This window comes from Microcaecilia unicolor, chromosome 12, assembly GCF_901765095.1.
Source record: "Microcaecilia unicolor chromosome 12, aMicUni1.1, whole genome shotgun sequence".
In the NCBI taxonomy this organism is placed as follows: Eukaryota; Metazoa; Chordata; class Amphibia; order Gymnophiona; family Siphonopidae; genus Microcaecilia; species Microcaecilia unicolor.
Genome location: NC_044042.1, coordinates 41651046 through 41675687, shown reverse-complemented (window position 1 = coordinate 41675687; position 24642 = coordinate 41651046). Strand labels below are relative to the sequence as shown.

Here is a 24642-nt window from a genome sequence, read left to right as displayed (position 1 = left end):
CTTTTTGTTCCACTTTTTGCTCCCAGATATGCCTCATCCAAGAAAAAATATTTTTTTAGCATGCTCCGATTGGGAACTTACTGCAGCCTGCCTGAGCGTGTCCTGCGATAAGTGTGCACTAGCGCTTACCGCAGCTTAATAAAAGGACCTCTAAGTCAAAGGTGCCTAACTTGAGGAGTCTGGCAGCTAGATGTGCAGAAGTGAAAATCTCTACCTGTATAGCGCCTAAAATTCAGGCACCTAAAAACTGGACAGGCAAGCATGCACAGTTAGGTTGGAAGAAAAAATTTAGGTGCCGAGGTAACTTTTATAAGGGACTCGAATGTACAAAAATGCATCTTCCCCTATATATAGCGCTCAAAATTGCATGCGCAAAATTTGAGCGCGTGCAGATTAATTGCTTAACGAACCTATTAGCACCAATAACTGGGTATTAACAATCAATTATCGGTGCTAATGGGCAGTAATTAGAATTTACACGTGCATCTTTATAGTTGCTATTCTATAAATTTTTCCATGTGGGTCCAAAAAGGGGGCATGGCCATGGGCAGGTCAGGGGCGTTTCTAGGTTTTGTGCACAGTGTTACAGAATTCAGGGGATCCGCACCTAATATAGGTGCAGGGATTTACACCAGGGATGTTGGTGTAAATCCTCACACCCAAAATTGGGCATGGATCCTGGCACTAAGCACTATTCTAACAGTGCCCGACTTTGTGTATCATTTATATAATAGCACTTAGCGCACCTTTTTTTGGGCGCATTTACAGAATTGAGTCCTATTGGCACACACTCACATAGTACCTACTTTTAAGCAATATCTCCCAAATTGTATAAAAGACACGCAAGTATAGAATAGGGCCAGTTATGTGCATAACATAATTAATTAATTGGAACTAAATTACGCCCCTATTATGTAAAAAGCCCACATAACTTCTCTCGCATGCAAATGCAAAGGAATGTTAATGTGGGAGCGGTATGGATGTGTCGGGGGAGCATTCCAACCTTTCCTGTATTCACTTTATAGAATAGTTGCATTTATGCACCCAACTGTTGCATTTAGGTGCCACCATTTACGACAGCCATAAACATAGCGTAAGTGTCTGTGCCTGAAATTTGACATGTAACTACGGACTTATGCTAGTTTTCAATAACAGATTTAGCGCACAATTCTGCCGTTATACAATATTAGCTTAGCATCCAGTTTCTTGACCCCTAACTTTTAGCAACCTATCTAGAATTTACCCCTGTATACATAGAAGTTCCCAGGGTTGGACAATAAGCGGATTTGCAGTTATGCATGTATTTTATAACATATGTGTAAATGGACCAATTAATACTGTTAAATACTTGTACACAACTCTACTTCCCTTGCAGCAGCTGAAATGTCTGCTTACTTTCCCTGGGCTAATTTTATAAAGGCGTCCAAGCACCCTCCTTGTTAAGACATAGGGATAGTTGGTAATCCAGATGCTTTCATTGTGTCCTAACAGAGTATTCACTTCACCCCCCCCCCCCCTCCGCCCATGGGTAGTTACCTAGCTTTTTTTCATCCTGCCAACATTCTGATCCCATCCCCATGGTAGCCCCCTACCAGCTGTAAAATTCATCTTGCCTGCCACCTGTTACCATGAAGAGTTTTGGGCAGTGTGACAAAACAGTGGATTTTAAGCCTGTAAAATGGTATTATTTCTTGAAGTGTATTTCTCTAGCTTGGCCAGCAGGTGGTGCATGTTTATGATGCTGTTACAGAGAAATGACTGTTCCTTTTTTAGTTGATACAGACAAGAGGTAACCTGTATTGATGAGGCCAGATACTTTTTAAAACTGGTTGTTCTGGGCTCTGATTGGCCCAGGAGCTCAACATTCAGCAAGGGTATACTGGCTTTTTCTTCAGTCTTGGCCAGAGAGAAAAAAGAGAAGGATCTCTTTGCTGAGGCCCTGTGAACAGTTACATTTGATAACATGTGAGCAGTCATATGTCCTCATCTCTCCAGGTACTATTTAGATAGTAAACAAATGTTTAGTTAGTTTTATAATTGATCCATATTTCAGTTACCTGTTATTTTTTTGCTAATTGCACCTTTTCTGTTCATTGTTCTAATTTTTCATGACGATAAACATTTTTTGTTTATTGCCTCCGCTTGTCTGGACTAAGAATCTTGGTGGTTTTGTGTTGGGTTTGTGAGTGCTTTCTGGGAACTGTGAGACCACTGGGAATGTGCCCCCCCCCCCCAGTAACCTAGAAATCACTGGGGATAATTTGAGAGCGGGAGACTCATCCAGAGGCGGTTGGGACCCAGTCGGTGGGAGGAGGGTGCTAGTGTAGCACATAAGCAGCGCAGGCTGATTTGAGCTGTGCTGGGGATAGAACCTCTAAGTGACTGTGGGGGTAGCCTAGGCGGGTGGCTAGGCGTTTCGTGACAGGCAGCCTACCCCAACCTCTCCCACCATCCAAGACAATCTAAGGCCCACCACTTCTCTGGAGTCTCACTTACTATTCCAGATGGTCTTGCATCTTTGTGGGCAGGAGGAATGACTTCTGCTGCATCTGTCAGCAGTGCCAGCAGGAGGGAGTCTGTGTCCCTTCTGCCTGCGAAGAATGAAGACCCCCTGAAATCATGAGAAAGAAAACAACCAGAAAAAAAATAAAGGGGGGAGCTTCAGGCTAAACTCCTGAATTTTCAGGAAAGTCTCATTAGGAGGGGAAAGGAGCTTCACTCTAGGCTACTCCAAGTAAAAATAGGTCTGGCAAAGCACCAGTGCACTACCAGCAGGTCCAAGGGTCTAAAGAATGATCACAGATTTATACCTCCATGAATGCCTCCTCACCAGGAGAGGTCTGCAAGGGTGATAGATGTAGCACAGATGGGCTTGTATCACTGTACCTAAGCTAAGCGGGAGTCTTCTACCTACAGTCCTGCCAGTGGGGGGGTGGGGGCTGTTTCAGTATCACATTTTTAATAATGAAGGACAGGTGTTCTGCAGGATTCCAGGGAACCTGCCTGGGAGGTTTGTTAACAGTAGATGGCAGGAGTGTATCTGGACCATTATATGGCCCGAAGCCAGTGGGCAGAGCTTGTCGCCATATCAATTACATTGTTTTGGGTATACCAAGATGGCGAGAATGGAGAGAATGAAAACATTCTTGGGAGGAGCAGCTTCAGCCTTGTGATGTCACTGTCTTCTGCTAATCATGATATCATGGACTGATCATTTTCTAATCAAATTTTCTATTAAAGACCACATAAAACAGAAGGCCTAATCAAAGTTTGGAAGGAAGTCTGAGACACAAGAAATCTGACTGCTGATAACTTCCTGGAGGCCTTGTTCTACCCCCATGTGTATTGAAGGTGATGACAGTGTCAGAACAGGTTGATATCTGGAATACATGCTTAGCAATGGCATTAGAAAAAAAATGGCCCCTCTAAAGAAGGTCCTATGCTCTACAAACAAACATTCCCATGGTTCTCCCCAGAACTATGGGTCCTTAAGCATCAAGGGTATCAACTTGAAAGAAAATGGCAAAAAATCTAACTTAGATGAAGATAGGCTCAACTGTAAGAAACACATGGTAATGTACCACCACACTTTAACAACAGCCAAAAAACAATATTTCTCTCAACTTATAGAAAAACCTGCAAATTCACCCAAGAAACTATTTAAAAAAGTAATCAGCCTACTGGAAACCCCAAAACAGAACCAGCCTTGTCAGTCACAACTAACTAGCAATTAATCTGCCACATACTTTGCCAACAAAATTAAAGGTCTCCATCAAGACCTATATATAGTCCCATCAAAGCTCCCACCAGCTAATGAAGAGAACACTACCTCTTCCTCACGATACACATCCATCTGGGACTCATTCAACCAGTTCATAGAGGAAGTTCTTGAAAAAATCCTGAAAGGCCTAAGGCCTACAAACTGCCCTCTTGATCCCTGCCTAGGAAAGATAGTACAACGAGCAAGCATAGGCCTCACTGAAGGGGCTATAAAAATTGTTAACACCTCTCTTGTGGAAGGGCATCTGCCCACAACACTAAAAAAAGCTGTGGTGCGCCCCCTACTGAAAAAGAGCTTACTTGACCAGGACAAGCTTGGAAACTACCAACCAGTCTCTAATATTCCTTTCCTAGCAAAACTTACAGAAAAGACAGTCTGCGTTCAACTCAACAACTGCCTAATTGAAAGTAATTGGCTAGACCCATGTTAATCTGGCTTCAGACCTGGGTACAGAACAGAGACAGTTCTTGTATGCCTTCTTGATGATCTGTACAGAAATTGTGACAGTGGATCTGACTCAATACTAGTGTTACTGGATTTCTCAGCCGCCTTCGACGCTGTGGATCATAATGTCATGCTTACAAGACTGGTAGAAACAGGTATCAGTGGCACAGTACTTGCATGGTTCAAATCCAATTTGTCAGACAGACAACAATCTTTCTGTTCCCCATCATTACATTGGGAACTAAACTGTGGCGTGCCACAGGGATCCATACTGTCTCCCATTTTATTTAATATCTACCTCAAGCCTCTGGCTGAGCTGCTTCAGTTGATGAACACAAAATTCTACATCTATGCTGATGATGTGCAACTACTTATGCCCATTGAACCAGATCTATCCACAGCTCTGACCACAACACAGGAATGGGCAAACAACAACAAACTCTGCCTGAACCCAAGCAAAACAGAGATTCATTGGGTACCTAACACAAGTGGACAAATACTTGACTTCAAAATACCTTTCGGAAAGTATGAACTCCCCTAAAATCACAGGTCAGGAATCTCAGGATACTGCTAAACTCATCACTCACTCTGATCCCGCAAATTCAAGCAACCTTTAAAAATTGTCTCTATCACCTATGACAGCTACAAAATCTCTCTCCATATATTGAAAAGACGAGTCTGACCACAGTGGTCCATACCATAATAACATCACAACTAGACTATTATAACGTCCTATACACTGGTCAAACCAAAAAGAGTTTGTATCAGCTCCAACTAATTCAGAATGCTGCAGCACAACTGATAGAAAGCTGCAAACGGTGTGACCACATCACACCCTTCCTGCAAAAACTAACACTGGCTACCAGTACCTTACAGGGCTAAATTTAAAATGCTAGGTTTGATTTTCAAGGCCCTCAGACAAAATGGGCCAGAGTACTTAAAGAATGTTAGCCCTTTACACACCTTTGAGACCTCTCAGATCCTCTCAAGGATCATCACTATATGTCCCCTCATCAAAAGAAATTGTACGATGTGATACTAACCAGTCCTATTATTAGATTTCAATTTGCTGTTTTCAAGATTTCCTCTTTCATTGTATTTACGTTTATACTTGTTCATTTTACTATTGTTATGCTGTTAACAAAATTGTAAGTTTGATGTTAAACTGTACCTACTGTACACCGCCTTGGGTGAATCTCTTCATAAAGGCAGTTAATAAATCCCAATAAATCAATCAACCTCCTTGGAACCTGCCTGTCCCTAGTTATTGAAAATGTGATAGTGAAACATCACTCCCCACTAGCAGGACTGTAGGTGGAAGACTCTCGCTCAGCTTAGAGAGAACAGCAGCTCACATGCCAACACCATGTTGGCATATGAGCCACTGTTCTATGGCTGATGACATCACAGTCTACTTCCTGGTAGCAGCAGCTTTGTGATTTCTCAGCTGAAAGGATGAGGTACATCAGCCATGAGACAGCTCTGTTGCTCAGACTAGAAGGGCTGGCACTGCACTTTTGTTAACTTTATACAACATTAAATCAAACGGGATTGATGACTACAGATAAGCTCACTGAAAAGTATAAGCCAGCTTTTAACTTTCCAATAATTGTACAATTATTTAGCAAATATTATAAGGAACTCTTTTACTGAAATGTTTCATTTCTATCTGAAAGATCATGGTCAGGCACATGTCTGTTTTTCATTTATTGTTTTCAAACCTAAAAACTTTCTATCACACTCTTTCCCCTTTTCTGGGTTACCAATTTATGATAAATTCTGAAGCATGAGTGAGGGTATGTCTTATGGTTTAAGACAGGAGTGCTCAATGTCGGTCCTTGAGGCCTGCAACCTAGTCGGGTTTTCAGGATTTCTCCACTGAATATGCAAATAGATCTCATGCATATTCAATTCATGCAAATAGATCTCATACATATTCAATGTGGGTTTAAGAGGAACAGATCAATCTGCCAACCCGTGCCAGAACTATTAATATCTATTCTGCATGGGAAACACCCTTCTGAGAATATAAAAGGTAACCCAGCCAGCCATGCTTAATACTATCTAAGGTGTGAAAGTTAATCTTTAATCAGCTTATTCTAGAGAGCAGTTTCACCTTTCTCTCTCTGACAGGCAGATGATCAAAAGCAAACGCCGGCGCTAGAGGCTGTTAGCGCCATACTAGTGCCGGTGTTTGCTACCGCCCCATGATCAGAGCCCTCAAGCGCGTGAAACAACATGCTCGAGGGCTCTTAGCGCAAGTAGCATGCAAATGCATGCTAAACAGGGCTCTTAGCGCAAGTAGCTTGCAAATGCATGCTAATCAGCGCTTAATACATTCATCCTCAGTGATCAGCGTTCAGCACGCCAAAGATTGGGTCGCTGGCTGCGACAAACCCTACGCCAGCTCCGAGCTGGCGTTAGCAGATCATTGGGGAGGAATGGTGAGCCCTGTCTAGCATGCATTTGCATGCTGGCAGGCCCCCATTCCCCCCTACAGCAAACTTGCCAGTGAGGGCAGTTGAGGACGTCCAAAGTTTGGACGTTTCTGTGACGGGGCAGTTGAGGACGTCCAAATTTTGGACGTTTCTGCAATGGGCAGTTAAGGACATCCAAAATTGGATGTTTCTATGAGAAAGACATCTTTCTCATAGAAACATCCAATTTTGGACATTCTTAACTGCCCATTGCAGAAACATCCACATTTTGGACGCTCTCAACTGCCCCTTCACTATACCTCCGAAATCCCCTTGAAATTTGGCCGTCCATGCAACAGGGCAGTTGAGGACGTCCATCTTCCAATTTAAAGATGGACGTCCTTATCTTTTCATTGGTCTCCAGCCCAGACCTGTCAAACAAGTGCGGGAGAATTGTGCTCAGGCACAATTCTCCCGCACTTCTACCCCATAATCAGAGATAATTGCGCTGCTTAAATTTGCATGCATTATCTCTGATCATAGGTCTAATAGCGCCCCGTGCTGTTCCAGCACTATTTTAGAGCGCTGTTTGGAATAGCGCGGGGCTTTTCACCATCTGCCTGTCAAAGACTAACCTCTTTCAATCCTTCTAGTGATGGGGGTGTGTGAGACATTTACAGAGAGTATCTCTGCTTTAATGGAAGATAGTAACATATCCTTCACAATTATATATAATATTACTAGGTTTTATATTTTTGTTCACACAAAATAAAAAGCAAAACCTTTAGTATTTTTCCTCTCATCTTTATTTTTGTTCTGCATTTCAGAGCTGCCCTTTATGCTTTGAAATATGTTTGAAATGTGTCTTAAATCATCCATTAGCAGTTTCAACTCTAAGTACGAACTGCTAAGGGCAGTGGTCAGTAAAAAGTTTTTAGCACATGGGTCGTGCCTTAGGGCTCTGTATGAGACAAATTCTTGATTCAAGATAAGAAATAAAAGTTCATTTTCTCCACATCATTAAAAAAATCTGACAAAATATTTAGAAGTGAAGCAGGATCATTAAAACATTCAAAGATAAAACTAAGCCTGGTTTCAGACATTCAGTAGAAAACGTCTTTCAAGGAAATTAGATTTCTTCATGGTGCTGGTAAGGATGCCTTTACATTCTCCAAGTAGATGCACCTTAACTTTCATACTTGCCATGTTGTGGACAGGATTCAGACTCACAGCATACGAGATTTGTTAAAAATGGGACCTGTCAGATTTTGAGGACACTGGGTATAAGCTGCTCAGACTTTCCCTTCTAGCCTGCAGGGTTCTCATGGGTCAGCAGCAGAACATGAAGCCCAGGATGTGCCGTCTCCCCTCCTGAGCTTGTGCCATCAACTAGTAGAGCCGTCCTGGTACTAGACCACCCTACAGACCAAGGGCACCAGCTCAGGAAATACATCCACATATACTAATATAGATATACTGAGTATCACAGTCCAATTTAACTGTGCAATAAAGTTAAAAAGTTCTTTTTTAATCAATAAAACTTGCTAGGTGCAGGAGTGTTGTGATTATGATGTGAAGTCTGTGCTTGAAACAAATAGGCTCAGATTCTATATATGACACTTTTAATTGTGAATGTCCAATTTCATTGGTTACTATGCCAAACAGTGCTAATAATTGGTGTTAATTGGCAAAAATTAGGATTTACACACGCATCTTGCTAAGCACTAATGTATAACTATGTGCACGTAAACCCTCTAGTTTGTGACAGAAAAGGGGGTGTGCCCATGGGAGGAGCATATGTGGATTGGGGGTGTTTACCAGAGATGTGTGCAGTATTATGGAATTTGGGGGATCTGCGCCTAAGTTACGTGCAAGCATATCTTCACGCCAAAAGTTGTGCGTGGATCCTGGTGCTAAGTGCTATTCTGTAAACAGTGCCCAACTTGGAGCAGAGTTTATAGAATTGCACTTAGCGCAGGTTTTTTTGGCACCCAAATTTGAGTCCCATATATAGAATCCAGGCCTTGTAGCTAGGCTGTACAAGAATGAGGACCTTGCTACATTTTAGTGTTTGGTCACAGCCAGCTGGCTGTGGCAGACGTACTGACTGAGCTTGAAGTGGCTGAGCAGCCCTAGAAAGAAGGCAACCCCATCAAATGTCTCTCGTTTGTTTGTCTTTTTTAATTTTCACACAGATGGTGGATGGTAGTGGTTGGGGTGGGGGATGGTCTCGTAATGACGCTTGAGGTGTCTGTGCGAAGTTTAGCCGAGCAGGAGAACAACTGCTGCAGAGACAAGCAACGAAGCTAAGGTGTACGAGACAGACGAACTTCCCAAGGTTGCTGCAGGAGCCCAAGATTGATGCCAGGAAAAAAAACAATGTTTGTTTAAAAAAATAATAATAAAAATAGCGAATCAAAAAAAAAAAAAACACAAATTTGGCACAGGTAGATGTTTCAATGAAGTCCAAGGTGACATATACCAGAATGAATACAAAGAGAAGGGCAAGGGGGAAAAGGAGGGAGGGAGAGAGACAGAGAGAGAAATAAATAACAAGAAAAAAATAGTCATAAATATAGAAAACATAAGAATTGAAGGTTAATTTAACTTAGTTAAATTAAAAATGACAAAAAGGTTAGAAGAGAGTTAGGGTAGTAACAGCAAACAAAATAAAAAAGCCAATAGGCAGGCTCAGCAGCTTTCAGCGAACGTCACAAGCAGTGGAGCAAGTTACATGTGTGTTGTGGGGTGGGGGTGGGGGTGGGGGTGGGGTAGTCAGCGAGCAGATGATGTTACAAGTCAAGGGTGATGGTGGACAGGATGTGAAGATGTGAAGATGTGCAGCTGTGATTTTAAAGGACAACACAACTTTTTCCTTGGTAAGAAAAGATCTTGTCCCCCAGGGTGGTGGACAGACTTCATTGCCTGGACCATGCCTTTGGGATATAGTTTCATGAGCAGTTAGACATGCACTTCTCTGCTGCACCATATGAACATAACTGGGCAAGGCCTTTTTTTTTTTAAAGCAAGAGATGGATGGCTTTGCAATATTAAAAAAAAAGAAAAGAACGCAGTTTATAAACATGTGCATGGCTAAGTGTGTTAGTATCACTCTTGTGAATGGGAGGTGCAAAGGCATTTAACTTTCCCAATTTTGCAGCTAATTCGGGTTGCTAACAATTTCCCACTCATATAGCATAGTCCTTATTTAACTTTTTACCCAATGAGTCTAGGTCAACCCAACCGCCACCACCCACACATATTTTAATGTATATAAATGTATAGAAGATCATCAACCACCACGGAGCACATTTCAAAAGCTAATGTAAAATGTATCACAAAAGTTAACTAAGGACTGCACCGTGTTAATGTAAGATAAGATATGCTATACTGAGTCAGACTAAAGGTCCATTGAGCTCAAAATCCCATGTCAGACAGTGGCCAATCTAGGTGACAAGAACCCAGCAGGCTCCCAAGGAATAGATGCTTTCCTTATTGCTCATGGACTTATCCCCCAGGAACTTTTTGAAACTAGCTGCTTGGACCACATCTTTGGGCAACAAGTTTCACCGGTGAGCCAAGTGTCCTGGCAGTATGTGGCTTTTAAGATACTCTCACAATAATGAGACATGCACTATTCTACAAGTGCTACTACAAATGTATATTGCTGCAGCGAGAGCATGCAAGGAGTTGTCAGGAACAGCTGGCTTCTAATCACAGCCATGCACTAGCTCTGTACCCAGCTGCAGTTCCATACACTGCCAGGTAGCTGAAGGCTGTATGACCCTGATTATAGCTGCTAAACAGCTCCAGGTAATCAGGGATAGGCCAAGCCAGGCCTGTCTTTTATGTCAATCGTGCATATGGACTTACAATTTCAGCTATCCTAAGACAAAGGAAACCATAAATTCCTATCCACAGATACACAGTAGAAATAAAGCTAGGACTGTCTCAGGCTGTGTCTGGTGACCTGAAGCCTTAATTGCAAGCTGCTAGGTGAAACTGTGGAGTTTTCTCTGCAGTGCTGACATAAATCTACAGGATTTCAATCACAATAAAGACAATATTATCCTTCCATGTTTTACAGTCCTGCATGATGAAAGATATGAGAGTTCTAATCTGATTTTTCCATTCTTGTTCAAGCTCCTTGAGTGCAAAAGAACAATACAGGAGTTCTCCATCCTATATTTGATGCATTTATGGTTAATACTACTTGGTGTTGCCTTCCACCACTTAAGGAAGTAAAAATCCCAACAGTTTATTCTTAGTGGGAAAAACAACGGCTAGGTCTACTGCTCCCACTGCAGCCTTTGTGATCACTGAATTTGAATTTGACACATGTGGAAGAGTGCATAAAGGGTCACAAGAAATATGGCTTCAGGTTGGAAATGAAATGGCTGAGGGAAGATATGATAGAGGTCTACAAAATCCTGATTTGTGTAGAGTAGGTAAAAGTGAATCAATTTTTCACTCTTCAAAAAGTCCAGGGAACACTCAATGAAATTACATGGAAATACTTTTAAAACAAATAGGAGGAAATATTTTTTCACTCAAAGAGTAGTTAAGATCTGGAACTCGTCAGAGGATGTGGTAACAGCAGTTAGCGTATGTGGGATTAAAAAAGGTCTGGACAAGTTCCTGGAGAAAAAGTCCATACTCTGTTATTGAGATGGACAGGAGGGAAGCCACTGATGGCCCTGGGATTGGTAGCATGGAGTGTTGCTACCAGTGCATTTTGTCTAGCAAAAAAGGAGCCAGTACTCAAATGCCAGGCCACCCTTCAGGGGTGAAGTGATCATTGAGGGACTCACCCCACAATAGCCAGGACCCCTGCAACCAGTCATAGAATCTATGACAAAGCAGAATTTGTATGTAGAACCTGAGCTCTTTCATGAAAATACAAGAACCATGGGTCATGTTTAGCAGACAGTGGAAAAGGTGCCAGTACTCAGTACCCCCAAGTGCCCCCTCAAAAAAAGCCCTGGTTGCTACTAACTGGGTTTCTGCCAGGTATTTGTGACCTCAACTGGCCACTGCTGGAAGCAGGATACTGGGCAAGATGGACCATTGGTCTGACCCAGTATGGCTATTCTTATGTTCTTATGGCTGCCATGTGGCATGATGAAGTGAGCTGAGGAACTTGCACTTCACTGAGATTCTTGGTGATCCTCATCAGAGTGGTTGAATCTACCTATCAATTAGGGCTCCAATATGCTGGCACAGTTGCGATGGTTGTAAGTTTGATTTTGGATCATAATGAAACCCATGTTATTGTAATAACAGTTTATAATAAAACCCAGTTATTGTAATAACTGTATCATCAGGGGATGTTTTGCCTCTTAAGAAGACAAGCTCTTTACCAGTCATCTAAGGAAAGACAAAGATTTCCATCCTTCAGAGTTGAGCTACACGAGTTCCTAAACGTTCGTTGAAAATTCTCTGGGTTGCTTAGACTCCAAAAGGAAGGGCCCAATATTGAACTCTCTGCACTATGATGTGGAGAACATTTCTCTGCAGAGTGCGAATCAGTGTGTGGATACATGAATCTTGATCCAGGGAGCATAACTAGCTTCCAAATTAAAGAGGGAAAGGATTGAGTTCAGTGACTTCATGTTGACATTGAAAAAGAAATCTGTTAATTCTCTCATGTTCAACTGACTTCTCTGGAATTAAGAAATACTTGGAATTTAAGCCCCTGTTGGTTTCAAGCTCTGGGACCTGCTCCATTATTTTTTCTCTTAGGAGATTCTATCTCCCTTTGAAGGAGGGCCTTGTGTAATTGTTTGAAAAATGAGGCAGCTATAGGATGAACAGATGAGACCTGAGAAAAATGCAGGCAATATACTATATTTGATTTATTATCTTCAAAACCTATTTGCCTTTGTTAATGGCCAGGAAATGCTGAAAAACTAGCTTTTTCCCAGTGAAGGAGATGGAATAATATCATTGGAAAGACTAGTTAAAGTGAATGCCCTCAAAACTGTGAGATGTTAGATTGCATGGACTGGGCCTTGGGTTATCTCCTGTCACTCTGATGAGACTTCTTCTCTAGTGACAGAGCTGCCTCTTAAATTAGAAACACTGCATCCTCATTAATGTGGACAGCTCCAATGAATTTAGATGGTGGCGAAGTAATCTTTTATTAAATCAAACATTTCTTTAACTTTATTCCCGACAGGATTCTCTCTTATGCATAGAATGCCCATCATTCTGCTATGTGTTGGTTTCACGTAGCCCTGACATCCTAAGTCACACAAACCTTCTTGACCCAGAGGCCCCTGAGAAGGCACCTTATCAGATGTTTCTCCTACACACTGGCTAGGTGATCCATGATTTTCTCTCTCAGTTTTGATCTCCTGTCTATACATTCTGAGCCCACCACCACCACCAAAGACAAACTACAAAAAAGACAAAGGGGATAATACATCAATTTAAAAAAAAAATTGATGACTATAAAAAACTAATTGGAACGCAATATAAAACACACATCAGATCTAACTCCATCAATGTACTAAAACAACCAAACATTATCAGAATCACCTCCAAAATCTCCAAGTCAACATCAGATATAAAATTGGTAAATTCAATTCTCAGCCATCGGGCTAACAGTCTGGATCTTAGCTGGATGATTCAGAGGCAGTTGTGTTGGATTTTTTTCTGGTGGAACGTCAGAAGGTTTCACTTTTTTAGGTGGATTCCATCACCACAGAATGATTTGGTAACTGCATCATGTCATAACCTGGGCTTGCCTGAACTTTGTATTTGAGGTCCTCTTTCCTTACCACTGATGCACAAGGCACTGGATTTTGTCATATTATCATTTTAATTTCAGTAGCCTGTGAATACAAACTACTGCCATGTCCTTTGATTTATCAATATTACAAGTGACTAAACATTTCTGTTCCAGGCTTTTCCAAGTTTATTTAATATATGATATACTGCCCTTCGGTAAGTAAGGTGTACAATTAAATTTATAAGATAGAAAAGAAGTACAATATTCCAATAGAAAAGAAGGCATTCATTCTGCACATGTGAGAGACTTCTACTGCGCCAGTCAGCATTAAATGCTGAAGATAACATGATAGCATTTTAGAAAGAAGTGAGACTTAATAGAAGGTTATTCTATAATGATGCAGCAACAACTAAGAAAATGGAAGAACATGTATTCTCAAAACAGGTTTGATGAAATGACGGTACTACTAACAGCTCCTGCTGTAAAGATCGTAAAGATCTCGAGAGGATATAGGGCACAAGATCTTGGAAAAAGAAATGAGTGGAGGAGTTTTTTCACTGTATTCTGGGTCAAAAGATATCCTCTTTGATTGTTCCTTAGCCATTTTCAGAATAAATCTTGGATTTGGTAAGATCCTCTAGTAGTGAGGTACTTCTGAATGAAGTTGGGGAAGGATCTGATGGAAGACGGTTGACTCCACCCTATCTAATCACTCTAGGCAATGTCCCCATGAATTTTCTGAACTGTGAGCCTGAAAACAATTAACAGTCGTGGTCCATACCCATAGAAAAATGTCCTAGTAGGTGGTGCAGAATAGGAATGTCATTCTGCACTAATATAGTGAGATCTCTGATGCCAATAAGGACTTATGCTTTGTGTTCATTTGTCGCACAGCATTCATCTGTACCAAATTTGCTTTTTGCTGTGTGCACGGCTGCTGCCTACAATTTCTCTGTACCAATCTGCTACCTTATGCACAGTCTTTTAGCACTTAATTCCTGTACTGTAGGCAACCGTGTTTTCCATGCTGGAAGTTTATGCTATGTAACACAAGGTTTCCCACAATGAAAATACATAAAATACATTTGGATGTATTGAGTCTCCAAGGAATGCAAATTTATCTCATGCATATTCACTGTGGATATTCAGAAACCTGAACTCGCTGTAGATTTCCAGGAAAGGTTTGGGAAACCCTGCTTTAATGGTCGCCTTCAGTGCAGCATTTCAGGATCTATTTATTATAGTCTCCTCTTCTTTAAGGTATGTTTATTTCATCCTTTGAGGGTGTCTCTATTTCTGGTCTCCTTCCATTTTTGGAATTTGCAAATAAATAAACTGCTTCCCTCATCTTTCTTAACTAACTCAGGGATCAATGCAATAAAGCACAGCAGGCTCATTTTTTCTGCACTGAATGGCTGCTTATGCAACCAAGTTTAGCACACAAGAAAACCGAGTGCAAAGAAATGCATGCTGTCTATTTAAATCCAACAGTAATGGAGGCATTAGCTATTAAACCTAGATGCAAAGAAGTTCACATGAGACCCAAAGGCTTCATGTGTCATTTTTAAATACTGAGGGTTCAGTTCGTGGTCTGAAGAGAAGTAAAAAATTATCCTGTTTTTCTGTGGCTAGTTTTAGTGAAGGTTTTGTGCCAGTTCTTTTTTTCCCTTGTGCCAGCATGAACTCTCTGCTGGCTGAGGATTATTAAGAAGAGTTAAAGAGAAGGAGAAAGGGGAATCAACAGAGACCGGAGCGATGAGAGAGAAGAATGCAGACAGGAGAAGTGAGCAGCCATGGATCCAGCCATCATCAGGAGGTCCGGGGAATAGCACATATTTTGACCAAGGACAGCACTGCTACAACTATGAGAGACAAATGTGGTGCGCAGGTACTATTTGTGCTCAAGGGCAATTTTGTTCATATATGAAGATATTTGAAGCTATATTGGGAATAATAATCAAATTTGATCTAATAACTAGAGTACAATACGCAGTCTATTGTGTTAGCATTTAACTTTCTGAATGGAAACTACAGTAAAATTAGGGAAATGATTAAAAAAAAAACACCAACTTAGAGGAGCAGCTGCAAAGTTTGAAAGTTACATCAAGTGTCGTATTCTGTTCAAATGGATTTAGTTTATTTGTTAAGAGCCGCCTTTCTCTTTTCCATACTTAGTCACTGTCCAGTGAAAATGGGCTATAAAAACTCAAAAAGTGATTTTAAAAAAGGAGGCAGGACAGTACATGTTCTGTATAGTGACTAACACTATGACTGAATCCAATTCGTAAACAAAGCAAAAGACCGCCAGGAAATCAGAATCAGGCATGCAAAGACAATCCAAGGATCTCATTTTCACCCAAGAAACCTCTGGCTAAGAAATCCCCCTCCACCGTTTCACATGTGTTTCCTTAGAACTTTTTTTCTTTTTTGTGGTCACTTGCTGCATTTTGGCGATGACTGCTTACTGTGGGTCAAGTAATGCAGAGAGGTGTCAGCCTGCTTTACCTGTTCATTTCCCTTATCCACCCCTCATTCACTCTGTGACATGAAGCAAAATCCATATTTATTTATTTGGCTTTCAAAAACCCACCGGACAGGTAAGATAGCCAAGTAAATATATCCAGTTACCTTTATAGGTACTTAGCAGGCTAATCCCCAACTAAATATACTCACTAAAAATCTGAGTGGGTAAATATAATCCACTATTTGTACAGCTAGGGTTACCTTGCTAAATTTAACCAGTTATCTATGCAGCTTTTTTTCAAAAGCCCACTCTGCGAACAGATCCATTTTAGTCAGTTTTACTTGCTTCAGTTTTTGCAGATTTTAACTACACAAATTTATTCAGTTTAGAGAGGCTATAGGTTCAATTGGGGAGATATCAACCCCTTAACCTTATGCACAAAAGTGCCTAAGAGGCAAATTCTAAAACAGGGCACCTACTAGAGGTGCTGGTTTTGCTGCCTATTTTAAGCCTATTCTATAAAGAAAAGTAAATGCCTACTTTACAGAGTACTAGTGCAAGTGGCAGAGAAAGCGTGTACATCATGACCACTTACACTAGTCCTACAGCTGCTGCAAATGCCTGTGTCTAGATGTATGCACGAACACACATTATTGTGGGCTCCTTTTACTTAGCGGCAGTAAGCCCAATGCAGGCTTACCGCTCGATACACAGGAAGTACCGCCGGGCTACTGCAGAAGCCTGGCGGTATTTTCCACCTCTAGCGCGCTGTCATTTCCAGCACTACAAAAATTTATTTTTGTAGTGCCGGAGTGTACCCAGTGGTTTATTTTTATAGTGCCAGAGTGTACCTGGTATTAATCACTGCCCGGTTACCGCCAGGTTAAAGCGGAAGCCATTACCACCATCTCAATGAGTGGCAGTAAGGGCTCCCCCCCCCCCGAAATGGCCGCATGGCCATTTCTTGCAGGAAGGCGAGACTTCCCTTTTACCAGCTGTGGTAAAAGGGGCCTCGGTGTGTGTGAAAAACACGCAACGACACCAGCGCTGGCCCCCTTTTGACGCAGCTTGGTAAAAGGGGCCATGTGTTCTATAATTTACATGCATACATGTGCACTCCATCAAAGCAAGGCATCTAATTTCCACTAGTCAGTATTCTATAAGGCCATTTATGTGTGTTTCTGCCGCTTAAAACCAGGCGACTCCTTACAGAATTACCCATGGGGATCATGTGCACTGTCTTGTGTAGTGCTCTCTATACTGTTGGCATAAATCAATACAAACCTCCTCAGTAAATCTGTCCCAAAAATTCTACATCGATTCATTTCATGCATAGCCCTCCGTACAGCATCTGCCGGTCTGTACAGCCATCAGCAACACATGCTACTGAATGGAAAATATCAGAGCGAGGGTTTGCTGTAACCCCACGAACCATGCAGCTATAATGATAGGAGAGGCCAGTCAGCCAATAATGTGTTACCCTCCCACCACACACCTTTTGTTTTCTTAACACACTGTGACAACAAACCGAGCTTTGGATGGGCAGCCGCTCATGATAAAATGGCTTCAAGCAAGCGAGCTGTCAAGGGCAGGATTCTCAGTTGTATTAAAGGATATGCAGCATTTGTAGCAGAGAGTTAAAGCAGAGGAAGAAGTGGGGTGGGGTGGGGAGGGCACTTAGTACCTGGGATAGCTGTAGGCTGAGCAGATGTCCAGAAGAAATAGCGTGCTGGTTTTGACCTCCCTTGTTGGTTCTCAGCTTCAACAGACACCTCGTATTCAGCATTCCACTCTAGGGACCTGAGCATCACGTGATCACTGCCAGAAGGAACGCGGATCTCAGGTTTCCAGTCTGAGGCATGTTTCTGAGGTGAAGGAATTGGGGGCGAAGAGACAAAAAATACAACATGAGGAAATTCAAAGGCCTGTGGAATTAGTTATTTTTGCCGCTGATATTGTTTTTACAGAAGCTGGATTACAGGCCACATAATATGAGTAAAACTATGACCAGCTGAGCTTTCTAATCATCCCATTACAAGGTAACATTTGATGCAAAATATGTACATATCTGTTTATCACCAATAAAAAATGTTTTCAAGAATAAGGTAACATTTAAATCCTGAAATTTGTTCACATGAAATAGAATGCTCAAGGTCAATATTCAGGCAGATGACCACTGTATAAACGTTAAGCACCCATTTCAGTGTCCTCCCCCCCACCACGTAAACAGTGCTGTTGGCTGTGCATATAATGTTGAACACTGAAACGGGTGCTTAACTTTTTATACACAGCCAACAGCACTATTTGTTTACTTGGTGGTTATGTACGGGGCAATCCCTCTCCTCCCGGCATAATATATTCAGTGGATCAGGACGTCCAAAATGTTTGAAAGAAGGACATCCAAGCCTTCGCTATGCCTCCGCTAACACACACACACCTCCCCCCCCCCCAGGGACCTGCATACTGCTGCGATGGACCTGAGTATGATATTTGAGGCTGGCAAAAAAAGTTTTTAAAGTTGTTTTTTTCAGGGTGGGAGGGGGTTAGTCACCACTGGGGGAATCAGGGGAGGCCATCCCCAATTCCCTCCGGTGGTCATCTGGTCAGTTCGGGCACCTTTTTGAGGCTTGGTCGTAACAAAAATTGGACCAAGTAAAGTCGGCCAAGTGCTAGTCAGGGACGCCCTTCTTTTTTCCATTATCGCTCGAGGACGCCCATCTGTTAGGCAAGCCCCAGTCCCGCCTTCGCTATGCCTCTGACACGCCCCTGGGAACTTTGGTCATCCCCGCGACGGGAAGCAGTTGGGGACGCCCAAAATCAGCTTTCAATTATGTCGATATGGGCGACCCTGAGAGAAGGACGCCCTTCTCCTGATTTGTGTCAAAAGATGGGCGCCTTTGTCTTTCGAAAATAAGCCTGTATGTCATAGAAGATCAAATTTTACATCAGAAGTGTTTAGATCGATTGAGTAAGCAACTGTGCTGTCGCATATTGAATAGTGTAACATTATATATGGTAAGTCTGATACGATTATCGCATAGAAATATTACGCCTGGATCTAGATGTTTTCTTTTACAATATCCAGATCCAAAACAGGTGGAATGAATTATTTATTGATCTAAGAAGGCAATCTGTTTAAGAAATGTTTTTTCAATTATAAGAAATATTTATTGAAATTTAAGAGAATACAGAAAACAAGAGTGCAATGAAATATAAATGCAAAAACAAAAACAGCAAAGGTGTTAACATTGAACTACCATAAAGTAACTTATTTTTTCTAAATTTTACAATAAACAGCACCCAAATCAAACCCTTAAAAAAATAAAATAAAATAAAAAAATAAAAACCCCAACACAAACTCCCCATCCTCAACACAACCAAAACCCCCAACTTAAAAAGAACAATGTTTTAAAGAAATTTTTAATGTTACTGTGCTATTTTTCTTGACGGTTAGTTGATCATCACGTGTAATATTCTTGGAGTTTGTCCAGTTTACTCTTTTGTGAGCCACACTGAACTTCTGTGGTAAATGTGGGATACAAGTGTCATGTACTATTATTATTATATATGGAAGCCCTCACAGTTAAGCTGTGAGGGTGTTAACATTGGCTGAAGCCAGGCAGCCAGAAGAAGAAAGGAAAGGGGGGGGGGGGAGTTGCAGGAGGGAGTTAGTTTGGAAGTAGTTAGTGTTTAGGTTAGCAACAGGAAAGGGAGAAAGGGGATTGGGTAGGAATTAAGGGATAGGATTGGCTGGAAGGGAAGTGCTAGGATAGGGAAGATTTGGGCACTCAGAATTAGTTTTTAGTTAGGTAGGAGAGGGTTAGGGTGAATAGGAGGGAGTGAAAGAGAAGTTGGGGGGGGGTTTAAAAGTGAAAAAACGAAAAGAATTCTTATGTCTAATCAGTGGAGCACTGGCTAGAGCACTGAGCTTGTAATCAGAAGGTTGCTGGTTCGATTCCCCTTTAAAGATTACCTGAGGTGGGGGAGGCTGGTGCTTGGCAGTGACGTCGTAGAAGTTTTGCGGAGGTGAGGAGGACGGAGTACAGAGGGTGATTTGGGTTGGTTTTTGGTTGCTGGGCGGAAAAACGGGGTTTTTGAAGTGTGTGTTACGTTGGGAGGGGGTGGGTGAGTTAAAGTGTGTTGGGAAGGCACTTCCGGTTTGCGAGGTGTTGGGGGTGTTTATTTGAAGCGGAGCAAGGAAGTAATTTGGGAGTTGGCGGTTTTATTTGGTGTGTGGGGCTGTGCAAGTGGGGGGTGACGTATGTGTGTGGAAAGGGGGGTGGGGTGGGGTGAGCGTTTCGTGGGTAATTTTGGGAGTTTGAAGGGGAGGGATTGGATGGATATGTTTGGATTGTGGTGATTTTACAGTGGGGAAAGAAAGTGTGAACAGTGAGTTGGGTAGGGGAGGAGGAGGGGTAGAGTTTTTATTGGGGGCCACCCACATGGTGAAGGTGTATGTCACATGGCAAAAGCAGGAAGCTAAGCAGGTGCAACCCTGGTCAGGAACTGGATGGGCAAATTAGGGGACCTAAATCAGCAGTGTAACCTTTTAAAAGGAGAGATTAAGGGACTCAAAATTGAAGGGGTGTTTGCTTGGGAGCGGGGAGAGTGAGTGATTGTGGGTAATTGATTATATTAAATAAATAAATATATATATATATATATATATATATATATATAATAGTAAATAATAAATAAATCAAATACTGTTTAATGGGGCCAAAGAAGATTGTGAAAAGTGGGGGTAAAGTGAGTGGAAAAAAGAAACATGGGATGAATGTGTCTGGAGGGGGGAGTGCAAAAGGGGGTATGGGGAATATAGGGAGAGATGCTGATGTTGCAGAAGGGGTGAGTGGTGGACAAGGTGTGGAAATGGGGTGTCAGTTGGGATTGAATATTGAGCAGGAGAGGGGTAGCAGGATGGAATGTGGGACGGCAACCAGTGCGATGGCAGGTGGTATGCGGACCCGTGGTGATGTTCCTTTGCAGGATGCTGCGGCGGAGGATCCGTTGGAGGGGCCTTCTTCTGGGAGAGCAATGGGTGAGTTGGAGGAATTGTGTGTATCTGGATATAGAAGGGGGCGGGGGGGAGGGGAAGTACGGGAGGGGGTTAGAGATCGGGGTAGTTGGGAAAAAGGGGTGACGGGAAAAGATTTGAGAAAGAAGCTGCGGAATAAAAATTTTTTGCGGAATTTGTGTCATGTGGTAAGACGGTTGGATAGTGAAAAAAGGCAGAGGAGGGGTGGAACAGGTGATCCTATGCAGGTATGGGAATCCTCAGACTCCTGGGATTCATCAGGGTCTTCTTCATCTTCTTCGGATGAAGTAGAGGTGGAAAGGGGGAATGTTGTAAGTGGGATGCGGGAGAATCAAATGGCAGGTATATTTATGGGTTCGAGGATGGGTCATACATTATGTAATATTGCCCCTCTGGATTGTTATATAACGTTAAAATGGAAGCAGAGAATTTTAAAAGGAAAATATATAGATTTATTTGCCTTGTTAGTGCGTTATAGGGATGTTAATGGGGGGAAGGATGGGGGTAAGGAAGAAGGAAAGAAGAAAAGAGGGAGGGTACCAAAGACAATCATGAATTGGTTGTTAAGTTTTCATGTTTTTGCGAGTGTGTGGGGAAGTCAGAAACCTGCTCTTTATCCGGGTTTATGGAATTACTGTGATTTAATTTTGAGAGCTTATAAAATGTATGGAGGTTGGGCTTGGGTAAATTATGATGAGCAGTTTAGGCGGAGTTTGGCGAAGGACAAATCTGAGAATTGGGGTGTGAGAGATGTGGATTTGTGGATTGCTAATTTTACTCCTTCGGTTAATCCTCCCTTTCGTTCGGGAGCCTCTGCTGGATTTCCCGGGTATGGTAGTGGCTCAGTTGGAAATACCGGGGGAATGGGCGTTGGTCGAACAGGGAGTTTTGGAATGGCAGGAGGAGGAAGTGTGGGGACAAGCGGATTGGGGGGAAAAGGGAGTAGCCCCGGTAATGCTTGTTTCCAATTTAATGCGGGACGATGTAATAGGCCTGCCTGCAGATTCAGACACTGTTGCAGTGTCTGTCAGGGATTCCACCCTGTGTTTAAATGTCCAAGAGGGGGATTGGGAGGTCGGGGAAGGTCGGGGAGGGGAGGAGCTATGGGCGGCCCAGGTGTGGGCTGGCAAGGCCCCTTCTCCTATTAATGTAGCGGCGTTACAAAATTGGTTGGGTCTGTATCCGTGTGGTGGTGATGCATATTTGCTGTGGGTAGGTTTTTCAGAAGGTTTCCCGATCCCGTTTGAGGGACCAGTGTTGGATCATAAGTGCAAGAATTCAGTATCTGTGATTCAGCATGCGGAGGTGGTTCGGAAAAAGTTGATGAAGGAGTTGAGTCTTGGGCGGATAGCAGGACCGTTTGCTGACCCGCCGCTTAAAAATTTGGTAGTGTCTCCATTGGGTGTGATACCGAAAAAAGAGCCGGGTACATACAGGTTGATTCATAATTTGTCCTATCCTGAAGGTTCTGGTGTAAATAGTTTTATTGATCCGGATTTGTGTACAGTGCAATATGCTAGTTTTGAACAAGCGGTGGATTTGTTGAGGAATTTGGGAAAAGGTGCATTGATGGGAAAAGCGGACATTGAAGCAGCTTTCCGTTTATTGCCAGTGCACCCTACAGCTTTTAGGTTGCTTGGATTTAAGTTTGAAGGTAAATTTTATTTTGATAAATGTATGCCTATGGGTTGTTCTATTTCTTGTAATTATTTTGAAGCATTTGCTACATTTTTACATTGGGTAGTGGAACAGGTTAGTGGTTGGGATTCTATTGTTCATTATTTGGATGATTTTTTGTTTGGGGGTCCAGAAAATTCATTGCAGTGTGCTTCCTTGATGTCAGCATTTAGAACGGTGGCAAAGGAGTTGGGTGTGCCTTTGGCTAAAGAAAAAAGTGAGGGCCCAATTACCAAATTGGTGTTTTTGGGGATAGAGTTGGATTCAGTGAGAATGGAGTCTCGTCTGCCTAAAGAAAAGATTGTGGTTTTGCGTCAGGAGATTGATAGGGTATGCATCAAGAAAAAGGTGACGTTGAAGGAGATTCAGTCGTTGTTGGGGCATTTTAATTTTGCAACGAGAGTGATTCCTATGGGACGAGTTTTTTCGAGACGTTTAGCATTGTTAACAGTTGGTTTGCGGAAGGCGCATTTTAGAGTGCGTGTGACACAGGCAGTGCGAGCGGATTTGCAAATCTGGAGAGAATTTTTGTCGGTGTTTAATGGAACTTGTTTGGCAAGATGTATTGGTTTCAAGTGTGGATTTACAATTATTCACGGATGCGTCGGGAGAAATTGGATTTGGGATTTATTTTGGAGGGGCATGGTGTGCGGAACAGTGGCCTCAATGGTGGAGAGAGATGGGTTTGTGCAAGAATATAGCTTTGTTGGAATTATTTCCAATTTGGGTGGCTTTGTGGCTATGGGAACGGAGGTTGTGTAACAGGAGGATTGCCTTGTATTCTGATAACATGTCAGTAGTATGGGCAATCAATAAGCAGTATTCGTGTTGTCCGCTGTTAGTGGAGCTGTTGAGATTGATTGTGTTAAAATGTTTGCAATTAAATTTATGGCTAACAGCGAGACATGTGCCTGGTGTTTGTAATGAGATTGCTGATGCGTTATCTCGTTTACAGTTACATCGTTTCAGAGCTTTGGCTCCGTCAGCAGATAGGGAGCCTACACGGATGTCCGAAGATTTGTGGCACAATTTTCAGGAGGTTGTGAGGCGCTGTTGATGAGAGCATTAGCTCCTAATACTTGGAAGGCTTATGGAGTTGGATGGAGGCGATTCCTATCATTTCTGGCTGACAGAGGTTGGGATTTGGTCTTCCCAATTTGTGAAGAGAGAGTGGTCCGACTTATTGCTTTTGCAGTGGATAATAAATGGTCGTTTGGGATGGTATCTCAGACGATGGCTGCAATAGCATTTGTGTCTAAATTGCTGGGTTGGGGAGATCCAGCGGGGAAATATTTGATTCGTAAATTATTGTGTGGTTTTTCCAGAGAACATGGGAAATCACGAATGGAGAGGGTGAGGAGGCCGCTATTTTATGCACAGGTAGTGCAATTGTGCAAGGTATTAACCAATATTTGTTTTTCAAAATATGAAATATTGTTATTTCAGGTGGCTTTTGTGGTAGCCTTCTTTTCAGCTTGCAGGGTTGGGGAGTTGGTAGCTTCATCAATGCGAGCTATGGATGATGAAGGTTTGAGAAGAAGGGATGTGGTGGTGGAAAAGGGGGTGTTGCGTATATATTTAAGGAAGTCTAAAACGGACCAAGATGGAAAAGGCATTTGGATTAGTCTGCGAGCGGCTAAGACTTTGGAATTTTGTCCAGTGCAATGTGCAGTGGAGTTCAATGGTGTAAGACCGGTGGGGGGTGAGGTTTGGTTGGTGCATAGCAATGGTATGCCGTTAACGAGGTATCAATTTGCAGCAGTGCTTAAGAAAGGTTTGAGATATATGGGTTTAGAGCCAAAGGAGTATGGGACACATTCCTTTCGAATTGGTGCTGCTTCCAATGTAGCCCAAGAAGGGGGTTCAGTGGCTTTAATTCAGCGGGTGGGAAGATGGAGGTCTAATAGATATAAAGGGTATGTTCGGGATGAGAAGTGATTAGGTTTATGGTAATTGTTCTAGTTTCTTTTACAGATGTATTGCCTCTGGACATATGTGTATGGATCTGCGGACATTCATATGTCTTTTGGGCCCACAAGCATGCTCTGGAATCAAAGTGGGGATCCAACCTGGGATTGGTGGAATTTG

The 24642-nt window shown here is 42.3% G+C and overlaps 1 protein-coding gene across 6 annotated transcripts in view; it reads right to left on the bottom strand.

Annotated features, from left to right (window-relative positions):
* Positions 1-24642, bottom strand: part of NCAM1 (neural cell adhesion molecule 1) — a 533904-nt gene that overhangs the window by 53605 nt on the left and 455657 nt on the right. For 4 of the 6 annotated variants that reach the window (XM_030220520.1, XM_030220521.1, XM_030220525.1 and 1 more), the window contains one exon: positions 17524-17704. In XM_030220520.1, the coding sequence (XP_030076380.1) occupies positions 17524-17704 (181 nt within the window). Of the gene's footprint in view, positions 1-7430; positions 8985-17523; positions 17705-24642 lie in introns of those variants that run through there. The other 2 variants (XM_030220523.1, XM_030220524.1) reach the window with 1 other exon arrangement.